This window comes from Durio zibethinus, chromosome 1 (assembly GCF_047325235.1).
Source record: "Durio zibethinus cultivar Kanyao isolate XHJ-2024 chromosome 1, ASM4732523v1, whole genome shotgun sequence".
NCBI classification, from domain to species: domain Eukaryota; kingdom Viridiplantae; phylum Streptophyta; class Magnoliopsida; order Malvales; family Malvaceae; genus Durio; species Durio zibethinus.
In genome coordinates this window covers 33,044,695-33,060,661 of record NC_143162.1, presented here as the reverse complement: position 1 = coordinate 33,060,661, position 15,967 = coordinate 33,044,695, and the positions used below count along the sequence as shown (strand labels likewise).

Genomic DNA, 15,967 nt, shown 5'->3' with positions numbered 1-15,967 from the left:
ATCAGAAATGTTTATCAGAAATGATATCGATTAGGCTAATTATATAAACATATATGTTCTATTTGTTATTGTGAATAAATAATATATATTGATCATAACAAATGTTCCTATGTTGTAAATAATAATTTATACTAATTGTTATGATGTCATGTTAAAAAATTTTAATTATTTCACAAATTTAAGGTTTTTTTATGGTATTGATCATTTTGATTTGCAAATGAGAGATACCCTTCTCTCATTCTAATATAGACATTCTTTTCTCTAAATTCAAACTCTAGATTTTTGGACTACAGAGTTTTAACAGATGGAGTACTCTTTGAAAACACAAATTCATATAATCGTAGCTAATCGACTATTAGCTCAAATGATATAATGTTGAAATGATTCTCAATGTTGCATGTTTGAAAATGTGCTCCTCAAATAAGTTAAATATATACAAATTTGAGAAATTAAAAGTAGATTAGATATTTTTAAAAAAAATTCTTTACTAATATACCAACAAGTAGTATTAGTAATCCATTTTAATATGGGTGGTCCCATAATGAAGTGCCAAAATGCAATGTCAATGCCATAAATATATATATATATATATATATATATGTGTGTGTGTGTTTGTACCCGCGCGTGTATAAATTCCAAGCTTCAAAATTCAAAGTTCATAACCCCTGACTTCATCACCTTAATTGTATTTTCAAGCTTGGAGTTGGAGGATAATAAATTAAGTTTGAAAATACTAGTACTAATATAAATATATAAATATATATATATATATTCAAGTAGCTAAATTTTATTGTATAGAAGTCAAATTAATCCACAAATGCATTCCTCAGTTTAAAGATTTTTTTGGCATTTAAAACAAACTTGCCAATTTCAACCAAGTTGGTCAACAAATTTATGCAACTTTGAATGAAGCATTTATGTATCAAATTCAAACCAAGAGCTTTATACATCCATTGCTCTATAGAGGAAGAATATGAAGTTTTTTATGTGGAATTTATGAAATTTTTTATTAAACATAATTTAATAAAAAAAATTAAAATTTTTATATTTAATTTATGTAATAAAAATCTTTTAATTTATCAATTTTGATTTTAAAATTTAGATTTTACATAATCAATTTTAGTAAAAAAATGTTACGAATTTTATAAAAGAGAAATTTCATCTAAATCTTTTTCATTATTTTAATAGTACAAGCTACATATACAAACACAAGTATTTGCCCCAAAGGCCAAATTCAATTAAAAAGTCAAAAAATAAAGAAAAAAATATTTTTAAAAGAAAAAGAAAGATAGAAAACAAAGAAAAATGTCACCTAATAACATCTAAAAGTCTTATAAGGATGAGGTAGTTTATTACGATGGCCATTAAAACCTAATGTCTTAGAATTTAAATTTTAACCATTTTTAATCTAATAAATTAAAACTTTAGTATCATGTATGGGTTTGTGTAGATTGAATTTTAAATTTGATGAGTTTCAATATGATGATGAACATACTAGAGATTATTCAAGTTTATTGATTTATTATTGTTTTTTATCTAATAGTTCAAACTTTTAGATTCACAGTTTATTTGATCCAATGTGAATGAGTCACAATCATGCTAAAATTAAATTATAATTTTTAATTATTAAAATAAAAAATTAATTACATGTTAAACGAGTGTATATCAAAATTAAATGTTAAAAATAGTTTTTACATACTTATATTAAAAATTATCATAATTAAAAGTTTAAAAATTAAAATAAATTTTACAGTTTATATATTACATTAAAATTAAATAGGTTTCACAACCGTGTTAAATATATCTTAAGTGTGTTTTGTATTTTTAACACTTTTACAATGTAAAAACTGTGATGTTTTAAACAAGTTGACACATTTAAATATAAATAAACTAAATTTATATACAATTTATTTCGTATATTTTAATATATTGCATAAAATTATTAGATTAAAGAAACAATATAACTAATGATGATTTTTTAGAATAGGTGGGTAAGAGGTATGATTAAAATTTTCCCTCTTGGGACAATCTTTATGACAAATTGATAAAATGCTTTGTCAAGTTCGGTAAGGAAGGTTGGATTATATATCTATTAAAACTTACAGTCTCACCTAATTCCAAAATTATGAGTTCTGATACCCGTCGTTTTTTTTATGGGATTTCTGCTTTGCTTGAAAAAGAACTGTTTGCAGCCTTGATTATGTATGTAACTCTCTCTACGACAATTGTAATTAACTTGGCCTACCTAGATTATTAATGCAATATAAGGCGTCAACATTGATCGGGCGGCATTCACTATGTGGCCAGTATCACATGTTTCTGATTGATTGATGATGAGACTTCATACAAATATCATTCAATATTAATACTAATTCATGCGTGTTGTTGTATATAAACCATGAACGAGTATGAAATGACACCATATTTAAGTATTAAACATCTAAATGAAACGGACGTTGTCAATATTCCAGCAATATTGCCTCAAATGATAATGTGCCTAGCATTAACCACAAACAAACCGACGCCAATACCAGTGCTTCTCCCAAACTAAATTCATGGAGTCCAGAGGAATTCCTTTTGTTTCGGGCAAGAAGAGGGCGACAAAAATGGTCATCAACGCGATCCAAGCAGCGTAGAACAAGAAGGTGCCATATTTGAAGTGGCAAAGCATAGTTAAGAAGGTTTGGGACAGCACAAAGGTGGTTGCAAAGTTGACCGCAACGCTGATGCTTTGGCCCGTGGGTCGAATGTTGATGGGGAATATTTCACTTGGAATGAGCCAGCTGAGAGGCCCCCAAGACCAACCAAACCCAGCTGCGTAGATGCACATTAGAACCAGTACCAATATGGCATATTCCTTGCTTATTTCCTTGGTGCCTGAAACCCCTGTTGTAACTGCTAGCACGATTGCTACCGCGATCTGTATAAAGTTTCCAAACAAGATAAATTTTGTTTTTTTTTTTTTTTAATATAAAAAGATTCAAGATCTAAGAACAATTAAAAAATATTTTTAAGTGCGGAAAATTGAATATGAACGTTATGAAAATTCATCCCCTAAAAAAATGTAAATAACGGCTTGGTTAAGCCCTAATTGATATAGAATATCATGGATGGGTTTTTGAATTCCTTCTAGGCCTGCAACCAGGCCTCAAGTTAAGCCCGATAAATAACCCAAAGCTGCTTTTAGGTTTTTTTTTTTTTTAAGGTATTCTTTCTGGATCCAATGGGCTCCTGGCTACACAAATAGCACAGACATGTGTAGCCCTTTAATATCCCTACTCTGGAGTGCAGTTAACCCTGAAAGGAAGAAGAGCTTGAAAGTAAAAATAAGCAAGTAACAATTAACAAGAGCAAGCGCATACCTGACAGACAAACATTTGAATTCCTCCTTCCATGAATAAAAACCTCCGACCAAACCGATCAACTACACCGGTAGACACAAGGATTGACGCAAGATTAACTAAACCCAGTATGATAGCTGCTATCAAAGCTGAATCATTTCCAAAGCCCACTGATTGGAACAGAATCGGTGCATAGAATGCAATGATGTTAATCCCGGTAACCTGTTGAAAAAATGGTATGGCAATTGACATGACCAGGTGAGGCCTATATTGCCTCTCAAATATTGTCACAAAGGGTTCTCGTTTTGCTTCTTTGGCTACATCACTGGCCCTTTTAAGCTCAGCAAGCTCCGCTTCCACATCACAATCTTTCCCTCGGACTTTCCGAAGTGATTGTCGGGCTTGCTCCACTTTGCCTCGTTCTATTAGACTGCTGGGAGTGTCCGAAATGAGGAGTGCGCCTATTGTCATAATGGCAGCGGGTACCATGGCGAGGCCAAGAGAGAGGCGCCAACCCCAACTGCGTTTAGCAGTACCAAAGTTTATGCAGTTTGCTGCCACCACCCCAATGCCTATGAAGAATTGGAAGCCTGTGTTGAAAGCACCTCGCCATTTTGGTGGTGCCACTTCGGAGAGGTATACAGGAGTTGCCTTCATTGAAGTTTACAAGAAATTTTAATGTTAATTATGCAAACAAGTTGAATAAAAATTGCTAGTGCATTAGTCCATTTATTAGTACAAGCGTGATCAAGTTGACTTGGACATACTTTAATAGTACTTAGAAATTGCCAGATTTTATAGTCAAAATTATTGCGTTTGCTTAAAGCTTGCCTTGTTTGGAAATTATTATATGGTGAGATCCAACATGTCTACATTTCTAACCATTAGTTATTTGAAGGATTATCAAAATTTGAAATGCTATTGAAATTTTTAAAGAGTCTGGAGCACCTAGCTATAGTTACCTGATTGGTGAAACCAACTCCAAATCCAAGCAAGATACGGCCTAAGATAAGCATGACAACATTAGCGGCGCCACCATTAATGGCAGCACCAGCAAGGAAGGTGAGGCCACCTAAAACCATCGTGTTTCTTCGACCAATTGCCGCGGTGAGGCGGCCAGCAACCAGTGATGCAGCCAAACCAGCGATGTAGAGTGAAGAAGTAAATGACGTTAAAACTTGACTATCATACACACAATAGATATTTGTTTTAGCCTCCGCTGCTTTTCTTAACACTGATGGGAAAAATTTCTTAAGAAATGGTTGCATAGTTGTCACACCTCCTGTAAATTTTGACAGCAGCACCAGGGATCGATGTGTCAGCTTTAGCAGAGGATTCAAGTTTTTGTGTACTTTAACCAATCTTAAAATTCCATTGCAACCATCAGTTATACTTTTTTCTTGTGAATTAGTATAGTCTGCTATTATTTTTCGTCCCATCTCTTCTTCTTTCAAAGTTCAAAGCCGTTATCAAGAAAAGGATATGAGCTTATAATTATTAATGTAAACATTTAAATGCGCTCAATATTCCGTAGGTTAAGTTCTATTCAAGAGTTTTTAAGGGTTCAACCATAAATGCACTTTTCGTGTGATGAGAGTCCTTTAATCGAATTCTCAAATGAATTCTTGACGTCACTTTTCATCTAATTCTCTTTATTATATTTCTTTTTTTGACAATTTTAAAGAAGCACGGAGATATTCCCAAACTGTAAATACTTTCCGACATATACATAATCATTATTTTATATAAAATTATTTGATAGATTAACATTTTAATTTTTTTTAATTTCACAAACAGAATTAAAATAGTATCTATCTCAATTTTTTTAAATTAATTTTTTTATTTTTTAAATATACACTATGAATCATATATTATTGTCTTAATCCTGCTTATAAAATTAAAAAATTTTACTGCTAGTATGTTTGATAATTTTTGTTTAATTTTATTAGCTCACACCTATTAAACAACTTACCTAATTCTGTAATTGTTAGGTTAGTTAACCCAATTTGTAGGCTTTTCTTTTCTTGTTAGTAGGTATCATCAGATTTCCCTAGTCTTCATAAAAAGATTTCAAACTGGCCGGAGACTATGAAAAAGATGTAGAATCCAAATGGAGATATAATTAGCTAGCTTAGCTATGTTTCATTGAAAATTATGATGAATCAAATAAAACAAAATTGATAGTTATCTGATAATGACAAGGACCCACATGGCAAATTATATATACCAAATTTACATTAGTCCAAAATTGACTAGCAAATTGAAGTGCACAACTAACCTATCTGGACGTCACTTAATCAAAATTTTTATTGCGATTTTAATACTTTTGGGCAAAGTTCTTAGAAAAATAAAAACTATTCTAAAAAAAAATTAATCTTGTAAGACCATCTACCAGTCAAAGTTACCTGTGTTGAATTATTGCATTCAGTTTTCGTTATCCTGAGATAATTCTGTAATCCAGTATAGTGCCAGCCTAACCGAGACAAATTCTGAGTCAGAAATAATCTAAAGTTTTTGACCAAATCCAGACAAGGGTTTGATACTTCTAAAGCAAGGTGATAACCGTTTATTTCTCAAAATGTAAGACTAGTAGATTTCATTTTTGACATCATTGAGTTAAAATGTCCATATGCTCTGTAAAAATAGAAATAATATTCCCCTGAATCTCCCCCTGGCGTTTATAATCTTCCTCTACTCTAAGTTCATTTGTGCTTTTGTTTCTCGTATAATGGTTTTTTTTTTTTTTTTTGTTCTAATGGAGAATGAGATTAAACTTGAAAATAATTCTCCATTTATGTCCAGAGAGTATTAAATATCTGTTTCATTTGTATACTGAAAAGCATATATGAATGAATCCAATTTACTAATTTAGTGGCAAAACTATAAATAACAACAAAGGAAAAAGTAGAGCAACAGGAATATTATACTGAGTTCTGTAAAGATGAAAGATGAAAATTTAATTTAATGACCAAGGCGTTGTAATTTAAACCTATGTTTCCTAGTTCCTACCTAACCCAGTATAGCTGAAATTATTATCAGATAATAATTTAAAGATTGAAGGATAAAACGAAGTACCGCACCTGAAATTCCTATGTCATAGCCAAATATGAGGCCGCTTGACGCAGCAACGATGCAGGTGACCACCACCGAAACTGTGATCTTGCCATTGAAGCCGCTGACAGGTCCGTCAACGCTGAAAACTCCTACAGCCATTTCTGCTGCTCTTTCTCAGAGTCCAAAGAAAGATTGATAAGTACTGAAACCCTGAAGAACTGAAAAACAGTTGGAGCAAATCCTGGTGATCAGCCGTCCTGACTCATCAGCACCTTGTCGTGATAACAGAAGAGACTACTTTATATTGTGAAAGATGGTTGGAGTTACACGATACAGCAAAGGGATTGTAGGAAGTGTTTTTGCGTCCAAATTTTCTACCTACCCGTCTATCAATGGAACTTGAATTTTTTATCTATAAGAAACTTGCGTTTGGGATCTTGAAAATTTGACAAGAAAACAATATTATATTAACAAAAATGAATTTAATACTAATACATGAAACAAAAAGAAAACTTCTTTGTCTTATATGATTATACGGTACTTGGTATGGTTTTTCCTTTTTTTTTTTTTTTGAATGTAATAAAGGACCCTCTTCAATGGTGTTCAAGACGACCCATTTGGATATTGTTCTTAATAATGTGAATGAATTAAAATCATTGGTGTTTTTTTTGGGTGGGGTGATATTCTTATCTGCAGAGCTCCTTTTTAAGTTTTTTTCTCTTAGGAAAATGATGCAAAGGGATTGAGTAAATGTTAGAAGACGACAAGACGACAACAACTATGCCAGGGAAAAGGCATGCACCACATATTGCACCAAATAAAGCCAACGAAAGAAACTGGTAGTTGGCCACGAGGAATACCAATATCTTCCCTTCTCTGATTAAGCTGGATTTATGAATTCTAAACCTCCCTAATTAATCAAATATTATTGACTTAAAGTAAACGATTTGAGACAAATAAACTATTAAGTTTAATATATGCAAGAGGAAAAAAATTAATTCAATTTGTGCCATTTTCCCTCCCAATGATCCCTGAAATTTCTGAGACCGATGAACGTGGCACGTAGGATACTGTTCATTGGTGAGAGGGCCGACAATTACGGAAGGAAAAAAAAAAAAAGAAATTGACCATTTAAAACAAACCTCAAGGTTTTCTTTTTTTATTAAAATAAATTAGATTCATTAGTCAGCAAGTTTTTTATTCGTAGTTTGAGTTTCTCTCCTTTGGATAGCATATAATCCTAGTGATCTCAACGGCTAACGCTAACAAGCATACCTTCTAGAGACAAGGAGAGCATATCTACTGTTAAAGCGAAAAACATATGTTTGATTTTTAAAATTTTAAGAAATTTAACGAAAGCATATTTGAGTTTTTAAGCGAAATTATAAATTAAAATTTTTTAAAAAGTATTAATTTTAATAATAAGTATGTAATTAATTTTTTTATATTTTTATTTTACCCTTAAATAGTTACAAAATTATAAAGAAGAATATATTATTTTACATTATTTTTTATTTTTTTATTTTTTAAATTCATTTTTTTATTATAATTAACAAAATATTTATTTAGTTTAGTTATTTAATTTTTACTTAAAAAACTATAATTTAATCTAATAAAATTAACTATTTACTCTTTATTTATTAAAAATATACAAAAAGCTTTCAAATAATTTTTTTCAATATTTTATAGCATTCCAATATCAAGGTTATCAAACTCTATTTTAACTTTTTTTAAAGCACCTTTATAGCTGTTTTATTTCAATAACATTTTTTTTTTATAAAAGTTCCTGCCGGACCAAACAGGTTTAAACAAGAGATACAGCAACATAATAAACTAATGAGAATTTGACAGCAAGAATTCATGGTTTTATAAAAGCCGTCGAACAAATTAAGAAAAGAAACGAATTAAAAGATTACATGCTTTTGGTTATACAATTTCTTGAATTTAAATTTATTGAATGTTAAAATTATATAAATTAATTGAATTAAATTTAAATTCATACATTTTATGTATATAATTTTATTTTAATTTGTAGAAATTAAAAATGGAGTGCCTGTCTTTTCTTGTCCTTTCAATGTATTTTATTTTCGTGTAATGATTAACTAAGTTCATTTTAATTATATTGTTTTTGATAAAAACCAACTCAATAATCAATATTGACAAAAAAATAAAAAATCAGCACTTTTCTCTATCATGATATACAGTTACAAAGATAACAAGATTACGTGTTTTTGTTTGGAAAAATTTCTAGCTCGAGTCTAACCTCGTCAAGGTTTTTGCGCTCTCAAATCCTCTTTACTAACAACTCAATGGGACGATCTTAGCTAAAGATTGTTTAAATAAGGCCCTCGAATGAGACCAAGAAACAGGGCAAAGGCCCAAGGCCGATTGGCATTGCTATGACTGTAAATACGAATGTGCATAATGTTTTAAATTGACAATAATAAATATTTTTATTTATTATATTTTTTAAATAGTATTTGTTATTTTAAATTATTTTTAATTTATCATTTATAAAAAATTGGTATTATAATCAATTGACAATTTTATTCGGTGTTAGTTTTAATTAGCTAAATTTTAATCTAATTCACATATGAATATTAATAAGAGTTTGAAACAAAGTTACTGTATTAATAGTTTTAATTATTTAATTTTTATTAACAATTTAATTGTGATTATTATTAAAATTCTACCATCGATTTTATTATATAGTTAATACTTTTATGTTTCTTTTTAAATTATTTTTAGTTTTTTAATTTTTGAGATATATATAAAGGGAGGATGATATGGAGATATACACAAAGCAGCGCAGTCATCGGGTGATATTCTAGCCATGAAAAACCCATTGTATATTGGCGAAATGGCAGATAAAAAAAATAAGGTAAGGGCAATAGTAAAACTAGACATCGAAATATTGTGAAGTGCTCCTTCTTAGTTTACAATTACCTTGAAAGGGGTAGCTTGGCTTCTGTTTTAAGCAACGATGAAGAAGCTAAGAAATTGGAGAGGAATAAGTGGGCGAATATTGTAAAAGGTGTTGTTCACGTCCTCTCCTATTTGCATCATGACTGTGTTCAACCCCCAATTGTTCATCGAGATGTAATGAGCAGCAACGTTCTTGATTTGGAGTTTGAAGTTCATGTTTCAGACTTTGGCACTGCTAAGCTGCTCAATCCAGATCCATCCAATTGGACTAATACGGTTATATTGCACCTGGTGATTTTTATTACAGCTCCATAGATGACTGAGCATGTAGCATGTATAATGTTTGATATTAACTATTTATCTTTTCCTTTGCAGATCAGCTTTCCCACACAATGGAAGTTGCTGAAAAATGTGATGTGTATAGTTTTGGTGTGTTGGCATTGGAAGTTATAAAGGGGGCATATCAGGGTGATTTTCTCTCTAATCGATCATCACTTTTATCTGCTGAACTGCACCTTCCGCTAACCAATGTGTTGGATGACAGGCTTTCACCACCATTGCCAGAAGTTGAGAACAAACTCGTATTCATCCTGAAGGTGGCTTTTTCATGTTTAAATAACAACCCAAAACCTAGGCCAACCATGTTCATTTTTCTCACCTGTTTTCCGACCGGATCTAGTTCTATAGGATCCTTCGAACTACATCTACGGGGCCACCTTATAAATGTTTGGTATTGCTTGAATGTTGTTTTTTTAGTTTGTATGTACTCATAGGTAAAAGGATTGAAATGCAATGATTAATTACTATGAACTGATAAATGAATATAATGCATATGTTTGTTTTTTTATTTTTCACATGAAAGAACAAAGTGATTCAAAATTAAGAATTTGATCATTTTGTGAATAAGCGATTCCTACATAAAATAATAATAATAATAATGCTGCATAGTACATATGTACAGATAAGATATATAAAACTTCTGAACTTGCTTGAGTAGGGTGCTTGGACAGGATCATATATGTCCTGACTTTGCAACAATTTATAAAAATAACAATTATATCAGGTATATAGGATGATCCAATTGTTTTGTAAAGTTAATCTATCATTGCTAAAGATAAGCTTTTTAATGAGAAAATTGAATTTTCAAAGTGTAGCATTGATGATAGATTGATAGGTCTAATATTCTTGATGACGGCATTTGACATTCATACACATCAACTTAGAACAGGAACTCTGGTGGTTGAAAATGTCAAAAAAACAAGCAAATACATGTATCACCAAAATATATTACTGAAACAATAATTTACTCAGGATATTTTGTTCTTGTGTCATTCCTGATTAATAAGTAGATTAGTAAGAACAATTTGCCCGGTTTTCATGGATCAAATTCATGTTTAAAGGGATTTCCAAATATTTTCAAAAAATAGATTTCATTTAAAACTTTTATCTCAGAATAGCTCTCATTATACCTTACGTAATATTTTTAGACACTACTGTATCCAGTACAAATGTCGGTTTTACTTTCCATTACCTTATATAAACTGAAAGCTATAAATATGCTTGTATAAGCTGCTCAACGATTGGCTCTCAGGAAGAAAAATCTATGGTCGGTTTCAAAATTTCTGGTTTTGTTTAGGTTGCCTTTAATTCTGAACATGCTTTGGTTCAATGATCAAGAGGGTATTTTCAATGCCAAGACTTTTACAAATAAAAAATATCAAATGTGAAGTGCGTTCTAGCTCACTATTGATCAGTTTAAGATTACAAAAACATGGTGGACAAAGAAAGTACATATACTGATATAGGAAACAAAACTATGGATACATAAGCAGAAGTCTGTAATTTGGAATTTGGATACAAATATGACAATAACATGCCTTTAGGTGAGTAACAGAGGGATTGGGTGCAAATGAGAAAGATGAAATACAATAATAAGACCTAGAATGAGCGGAAAGAAAGCTTTTGAGTGCAAACTGTTCTAAGATTAAGTTTGAAAAAGCAGTTCATTTTTATGAAAAACTTCTCTGAAAAAAGTCCTGTTAGGTTTTGGACCATGTAATCAAAGCACATTAGAGATTTGCCACCTTAGTAGGAAGAGATTCTAAGTTCTTGACTGTTGATTATAAGATTGATTGTTCAGGTTTGCTTCTACATATTTCTTTCCTGAATTTGTAGTCATTATGAATTTTATTTGCTTGCCCTTTTTTTGTTTATTGGTTCCATCAGTGCCTTTTTTTTACGATAAAGGTTCTTTCTGTATATTATACCATCAAAATCATTAACAGAAACGAGAAAGAAATTAAAACATAGATGTTATTGAAATTTTTCAAAAAGCTGAATGGCATAAATATTATCAACAGCAACATATGAACTCTTTCAAATTTATTTATTGAAATCTTTGAGTTGGGAGGATTGGCATGGTGTCTTTTACTTTAATAACAGATGTTGAAATCTTCAAATAGCCATGAGCTAGTCTCCACGAAATTAGTCAACTATGGAGGCTACTCTTAACACTTTAATTTAATGTCCATTAACGTTATTAAGTGCCAAAAATTCAACGGTACTTTTGGAGTTTGAACCCAACCTTCAATAAGTACCTCTCCAAGCGGCAATGTATCCTTATTCTTTTGTTTCCAGTCACTTTCTGATGGCATCCTCTGTTCCAAAACTATTGCTTGCAATCAATTTCATAGCCTTTTTCTCCATTTATCTTCCTTCCTCAACGGCTTCTGTAGCTGCTATAGCTAGAGATCGAGAAATAGAGGCAGGGAAAGAGGCAAGGGCTCTTCTACAATGGAAAAACAGCCTTGACAACCAAAGCCAAGTTATTTTGTCTTCATGGGATGGAAGCAATCCTTGCAATTGGGTTGGAATTGCTTGTGATAATGCTGGCAGCGTCACCAATATAAGCCTGGGAAATTATAGTTTAAAAGGTACACTTCATAATCTCAACTTCAGTTTTTTTCCCAACTTAGTCAAATTGGGGCTTCACAATAACTTACTTTATGGAACCATTCCCTCAAGAATTGGTAATCTGTCCAAGCTCGCCTTCCTTGATTTGGCTTACAATGGTTTTTCTGGAAATATTCCATTAGAAATAAGCTTGCTGTCAAGTCTAGACCACCTTGCCATAGATCATAACAATATAAGTGGTACCATCCCCCAAGAAATAGGGGAGTTGAGGTCACTTTCTCAACTCTTTTTGCATGAAAATAAACTCCAAGGTAATATCCCTTCTTCTATAGGGAATTTGAGCAACTTAGTTAATCTCTATCTCGGTGACAATGAACTCTCTGGCTCCATTCCTGAAGAACTAGGGATGCTAACATCTCTTCACTTGTTTGATTTAGCAAGGAACCATCTTACTGGTAGCATCCCTTCTTCCATAGGGAACATGACCAGTTTAGCATTTCTTTACCTTTTTAGCAACGAACTCTCCGGTTCCATTCCCACAGAGTTAGGAATGCTCAGGTCTCTCTATCAGCTGCAACTGTGGAATAATAGTCTCACTGGTAAAATTCCTGATTCCATAGGAAACTTAAGCAGCATGGACCGACTTCACCTTTTCATGAACAAGCTTTCTGGTCCCATTCCTTCAGGAATAAACAACATTACCCATTTCAAAAGTTTTCAATTAGCTGTGAATGAACTAACAGTAAATTTACCAGAAAACATGTCTTGGTGGATTGCTTGAGATACTCACTGTAGAAAACAACCATTTCACTGGCCTCATACCAAAAAGTTTGAAAAATTGCACCAGCTTAATAAGAGTTAAGCTTGAAGGAAACCAACTTAGTGGAAACATAGCTGAAGATTTTGGTGCATACCCAAGCTTGAAGTACATTGATTTAAGTTATAACCAATTGTTTGGCGAGCTATCTGACAAATTGGGACAGTGCCACAATTTGACAAGCTTGAAAGTTTCTGATAATAACATCTCTGGTCAAATACCACCTAACCTTGGGGAAGCAAGTCAGCTACAAATACTCGACCTATCCTTAAATCATTTAACAGGGGAGATTCCAAAGGAACTTGGAAGTTTGACATCACTGAACATCCTTTTGCTTGATGAAAACCTGTTATCAGGTAACTTTATCCTGGCAATTCAGATGCTATCTGCTTTGCAAAGCCTTAGCCTCGCAGCAAACAATATGAGTGGTTCAATTCCCAGACAACTGGGACAGTGCTCAAATTTACGTTACTTGAACTTAAGTAGGAATAAGTTTAATGAAGACATCCCCTTTGAGATTGGCATATTACAATTCCTCCAGATTCTTGATCTCAGTCATAACATTTTGACAGGACAACTACCGTCTCAGCTTGCACAACTGCAACGCTTGGAGACATTAAATATTTCCCACAACAGAATTTCTAGTTCGATTCCATCTGCTTTTGACAACATGTTGAGTTTGACATCTGTTGATATATCCTATAATCAGTTTGAAGGTCAACTTCCCAATTCTAAAGCCTTTAGCGAAGCTCCATTTGAAAGATTGAGAAACAACAAAGACTTATGTGGAAATTCCACTGGTTTGAAGCCTTGCTCCTTTGCAAGCCAAAATCCTCGAGGAAAAAGGAGTAACAAAGTCCTATTGATCTTAGTTCTTCTCTTTGGCAGTCTAGCTCTTTTATTTGTCATTGTTGGGGTATTGTTAATTCTTCGGAAAAGAATAAGGGACAAAGAAAAAGTATCAAGAGAAGCACAAACTGGAATTCCCTTCACATTATGGTGCTGTGATGGAAAAATAGAGCATTCCGACATCATTAAAGCAACAGAAGGATTTGACTCGAAACATTGTGTTGGAGAAGGAGGATTTGGAAGTGTATACAAAGCTGAGTTGCCAACAGGTGAAGTCCTTGCTATTAAGAAACTCCATACACAACCAGAAGGTGGAATGACCAATCTAAAAGCTTTTACAAGTGAGATTCATGCATTAACTGAGATAAGACATCGCAACATTGTGAAGCTTTATGGTTTTTGTTTGAATCCAGAGCACTGCTTTTTGGCTTATGAGTTCTTTAAAGGTGGGAGCTTGGAAAAGTTGTTAAGCAGTGAGGAAAAAGCAATGAAGTTTGACTGGATCAAAAGGATAAATGTTATTAAAGGTGTGTCATATGCTTTGTCCTATATGCATCATGATTGCTCCCCTCCCATAGTCCATCGGGACATATCAAGCAAAAATGTTCTACTGGACTTAGATTACGAGGCTCACATCTCTGACTTTGGCACAGCCAGGCTTCTAAAATCTGACTCATCCAACTGGACTTCATTTGCTGGAACCTTTGGATACTCGGCCCCAGGTCACTGCTCACTTCTCTTTTTGGTTTCCTGTTTCTTTTTTTCTCCCTTCATTCAAAGGTGGTGTTGATGGCTCTCTTTCCCTATTTATCTTCATTTAAGTTGCAAATTTTAAAGCTATGATGCATGGCTGGCTGTGTTCTGGTTTCTGTTGGCTATGTTTTGAATAAGAAAAGTATACAACCCAGTTGAAGTAAATGGCTTAGGAGTTGTATTCTTTCAACTTGGTTTGGAATAAAATTCAATTTATCCACAAAAATTTTCTTACTTCTTACAACTGAGTTTAATAATCGGTAATGCGTAGTGTCAAATTGAAAAGGCAAAGCAAGTGCATGAAAAGTATTGTCAGGAAATATACAGGGGCAGGAAGTACTCAATGATCATCTCATTTTCTTGCAGAGCTTGCATATACATTGGTGGTGAATGAGAAATGTGATGTTTACAGCTTCGGAGTGGTGACACTAGAAATAATCACGGGAAAATATCCCGGTGATCTGATTTCATCTCTATCATCATCAACTTACCATAATTTGCTATTCAAGGATCTTCTGGACCAGCGCATCTCACCTCCAACAAATCAAATTGTGGGGTATATTGTCTTCCTAATGAAGGCAGTTTTCTTATGCTTACATAGCAATTCAGAATATCGGCCAACCATGCAGCAAGTATCTCAATATCTATCGATTCCAAGGCCAGATTTCCAGGAGCAATTCCATATTATGACATTAGGTGAGGTGCTTGGTTTTCAAGCTGAAGCCTCAACTTCCTGAATTTGAGTTAAAAATTATAAGGAATCGTCAGTTAAATGCCAGTGAGAAAATATATGTATGTGTTCCTGGAATGTTATTTGTTTCTATGTACAATTTTTAGATTCTGAAATTCGACTCCAATAGTATTCTGGTGAAAAACCCATGCTCAAAAGTGAGGTTGTTTTCAGAGTTTGGCACAGCTGGAAAGCCTGACTCATCTAATAGGCTTCCAATTTGCTTGTTAAATTAGCATACATCATAAGATAAATTCTCTATCATTGTATTCATTCTTTGATCTAATTTACTGATTCATTACCCCTAGTTTTCACCACCAATCTTGAAATGTGCCCATTGCCATTGCTCTGCGATCATATTTTGTACCTATGGTCCCAATGTGGCAAGGTAATGCCACTGCCAGCCATCTAAATTCGATGCTCTAAAACAAGAAACCATTTTTAAAACTAGCAAATTGATCGATGGACTTGTAACTCTATGAAGATGAATGCTTTAAGCCATGAGAAGTTCTAATTTCATCACTCAGCTTAAAATTTTAAACTCTGAAACTTTATTTTTGTCACTGAGAATATGTAGCAAAGAGT

The 15,967-nt window shown here is 32.7% G+C and overlaps 2 protein-coding genes across 2 annotated transcripts; one reads left to right on the top strand and one right to left on the bottom strand.

Annotated features, from left to right (window-relative positions):
* Window positions 1-2,362: 2,362 nt before the first annotated feature.
* LOC111312384 (Major facilitator superfamily protein) lies at window positions 2,363-7,165 on the bottom strand. The gene is made up of 4 exons (XM_022912597.2): window positions 6,422-7,165; window positions 4,304-4,623; window positions 3,363-3,992; window positions 2,363-2,920 (listed from the first exon to the last, which is right to left on the bottom strand). Exons 1-4 carry the CDS (start codon window positions 6,552-6,554, stop codon window positions 2,504-2,506), a joined length of 1,500 nt encoding a protein of 499 aa, XP_022768332.1. The 5' UTR covers window positions 6,555-7,165; the 3' UTR covers window positions 2,363-2,503.
* A 4,781-nt stretch (window positions 7,166-11,946) lies between these two features.
* On the top strand, window positions 11,947-15,655 carry LOC111310778 (MDIS1-interacting receptor like kinase 2-like). The gene is made up of 2 exons (XM_089765413.1): window positions 11,947-14,621; window positions 15,019-15,655. The coding sequence occupies exons 1-2, from the start codon at window positions 13,430-13,432 to the stop codon at window positions 15,387-15,389; spliced, it is 1,563 nt and encodes a 520-aa protein (XP_089621539.1). The 5' UTR covers window positions 11,947-13,429; the 3' UTR covers window positions 15,390-15,655.
* Window positions 15,656-15,967: the final 312 nt, after the last annotated feature.

Excerpts from the sequence above, each read along its gene's own strand:
- LOC111310778 (XM_089765413.1), top strand. The coding sequence starts at position 13,430 with ATGCTATCTGCTTTGCAAAGCCTTAGCCTCGCAGCAAACAATATGAGT. Across the intron at positions 14,622-15,018 it reads CTTTGGATACTCGGCCCCAG|AGCTTGCATATACATTGGTG; the intron begins GTCACTGCTCAC and ends ATTTTCTTGCAG.
- LOC111312384 (XM_022912597.2), bottom strand. The coding sequence starts at position 6,554 with ATGGCTGTAGGAGTTTTCAGCGTTGACGGACCTGTCAGCGGCTTCAAT. Across the intron at positions 4,624-6,421 it reads CTATGACATAGGAATTTCAG|GAGGTGTGACAACTATGCAA; the intron begins GTGCGGTACTTC and ends CAAAATTTACAG. Across the intron at positions 3,993-4,303 it reads GAGTTGGTTTCACCAATCAG|GCAACTCCTGTATACCTCTC; the intron begins GTAACTATAGCT and ends ACTTCAATGAAG.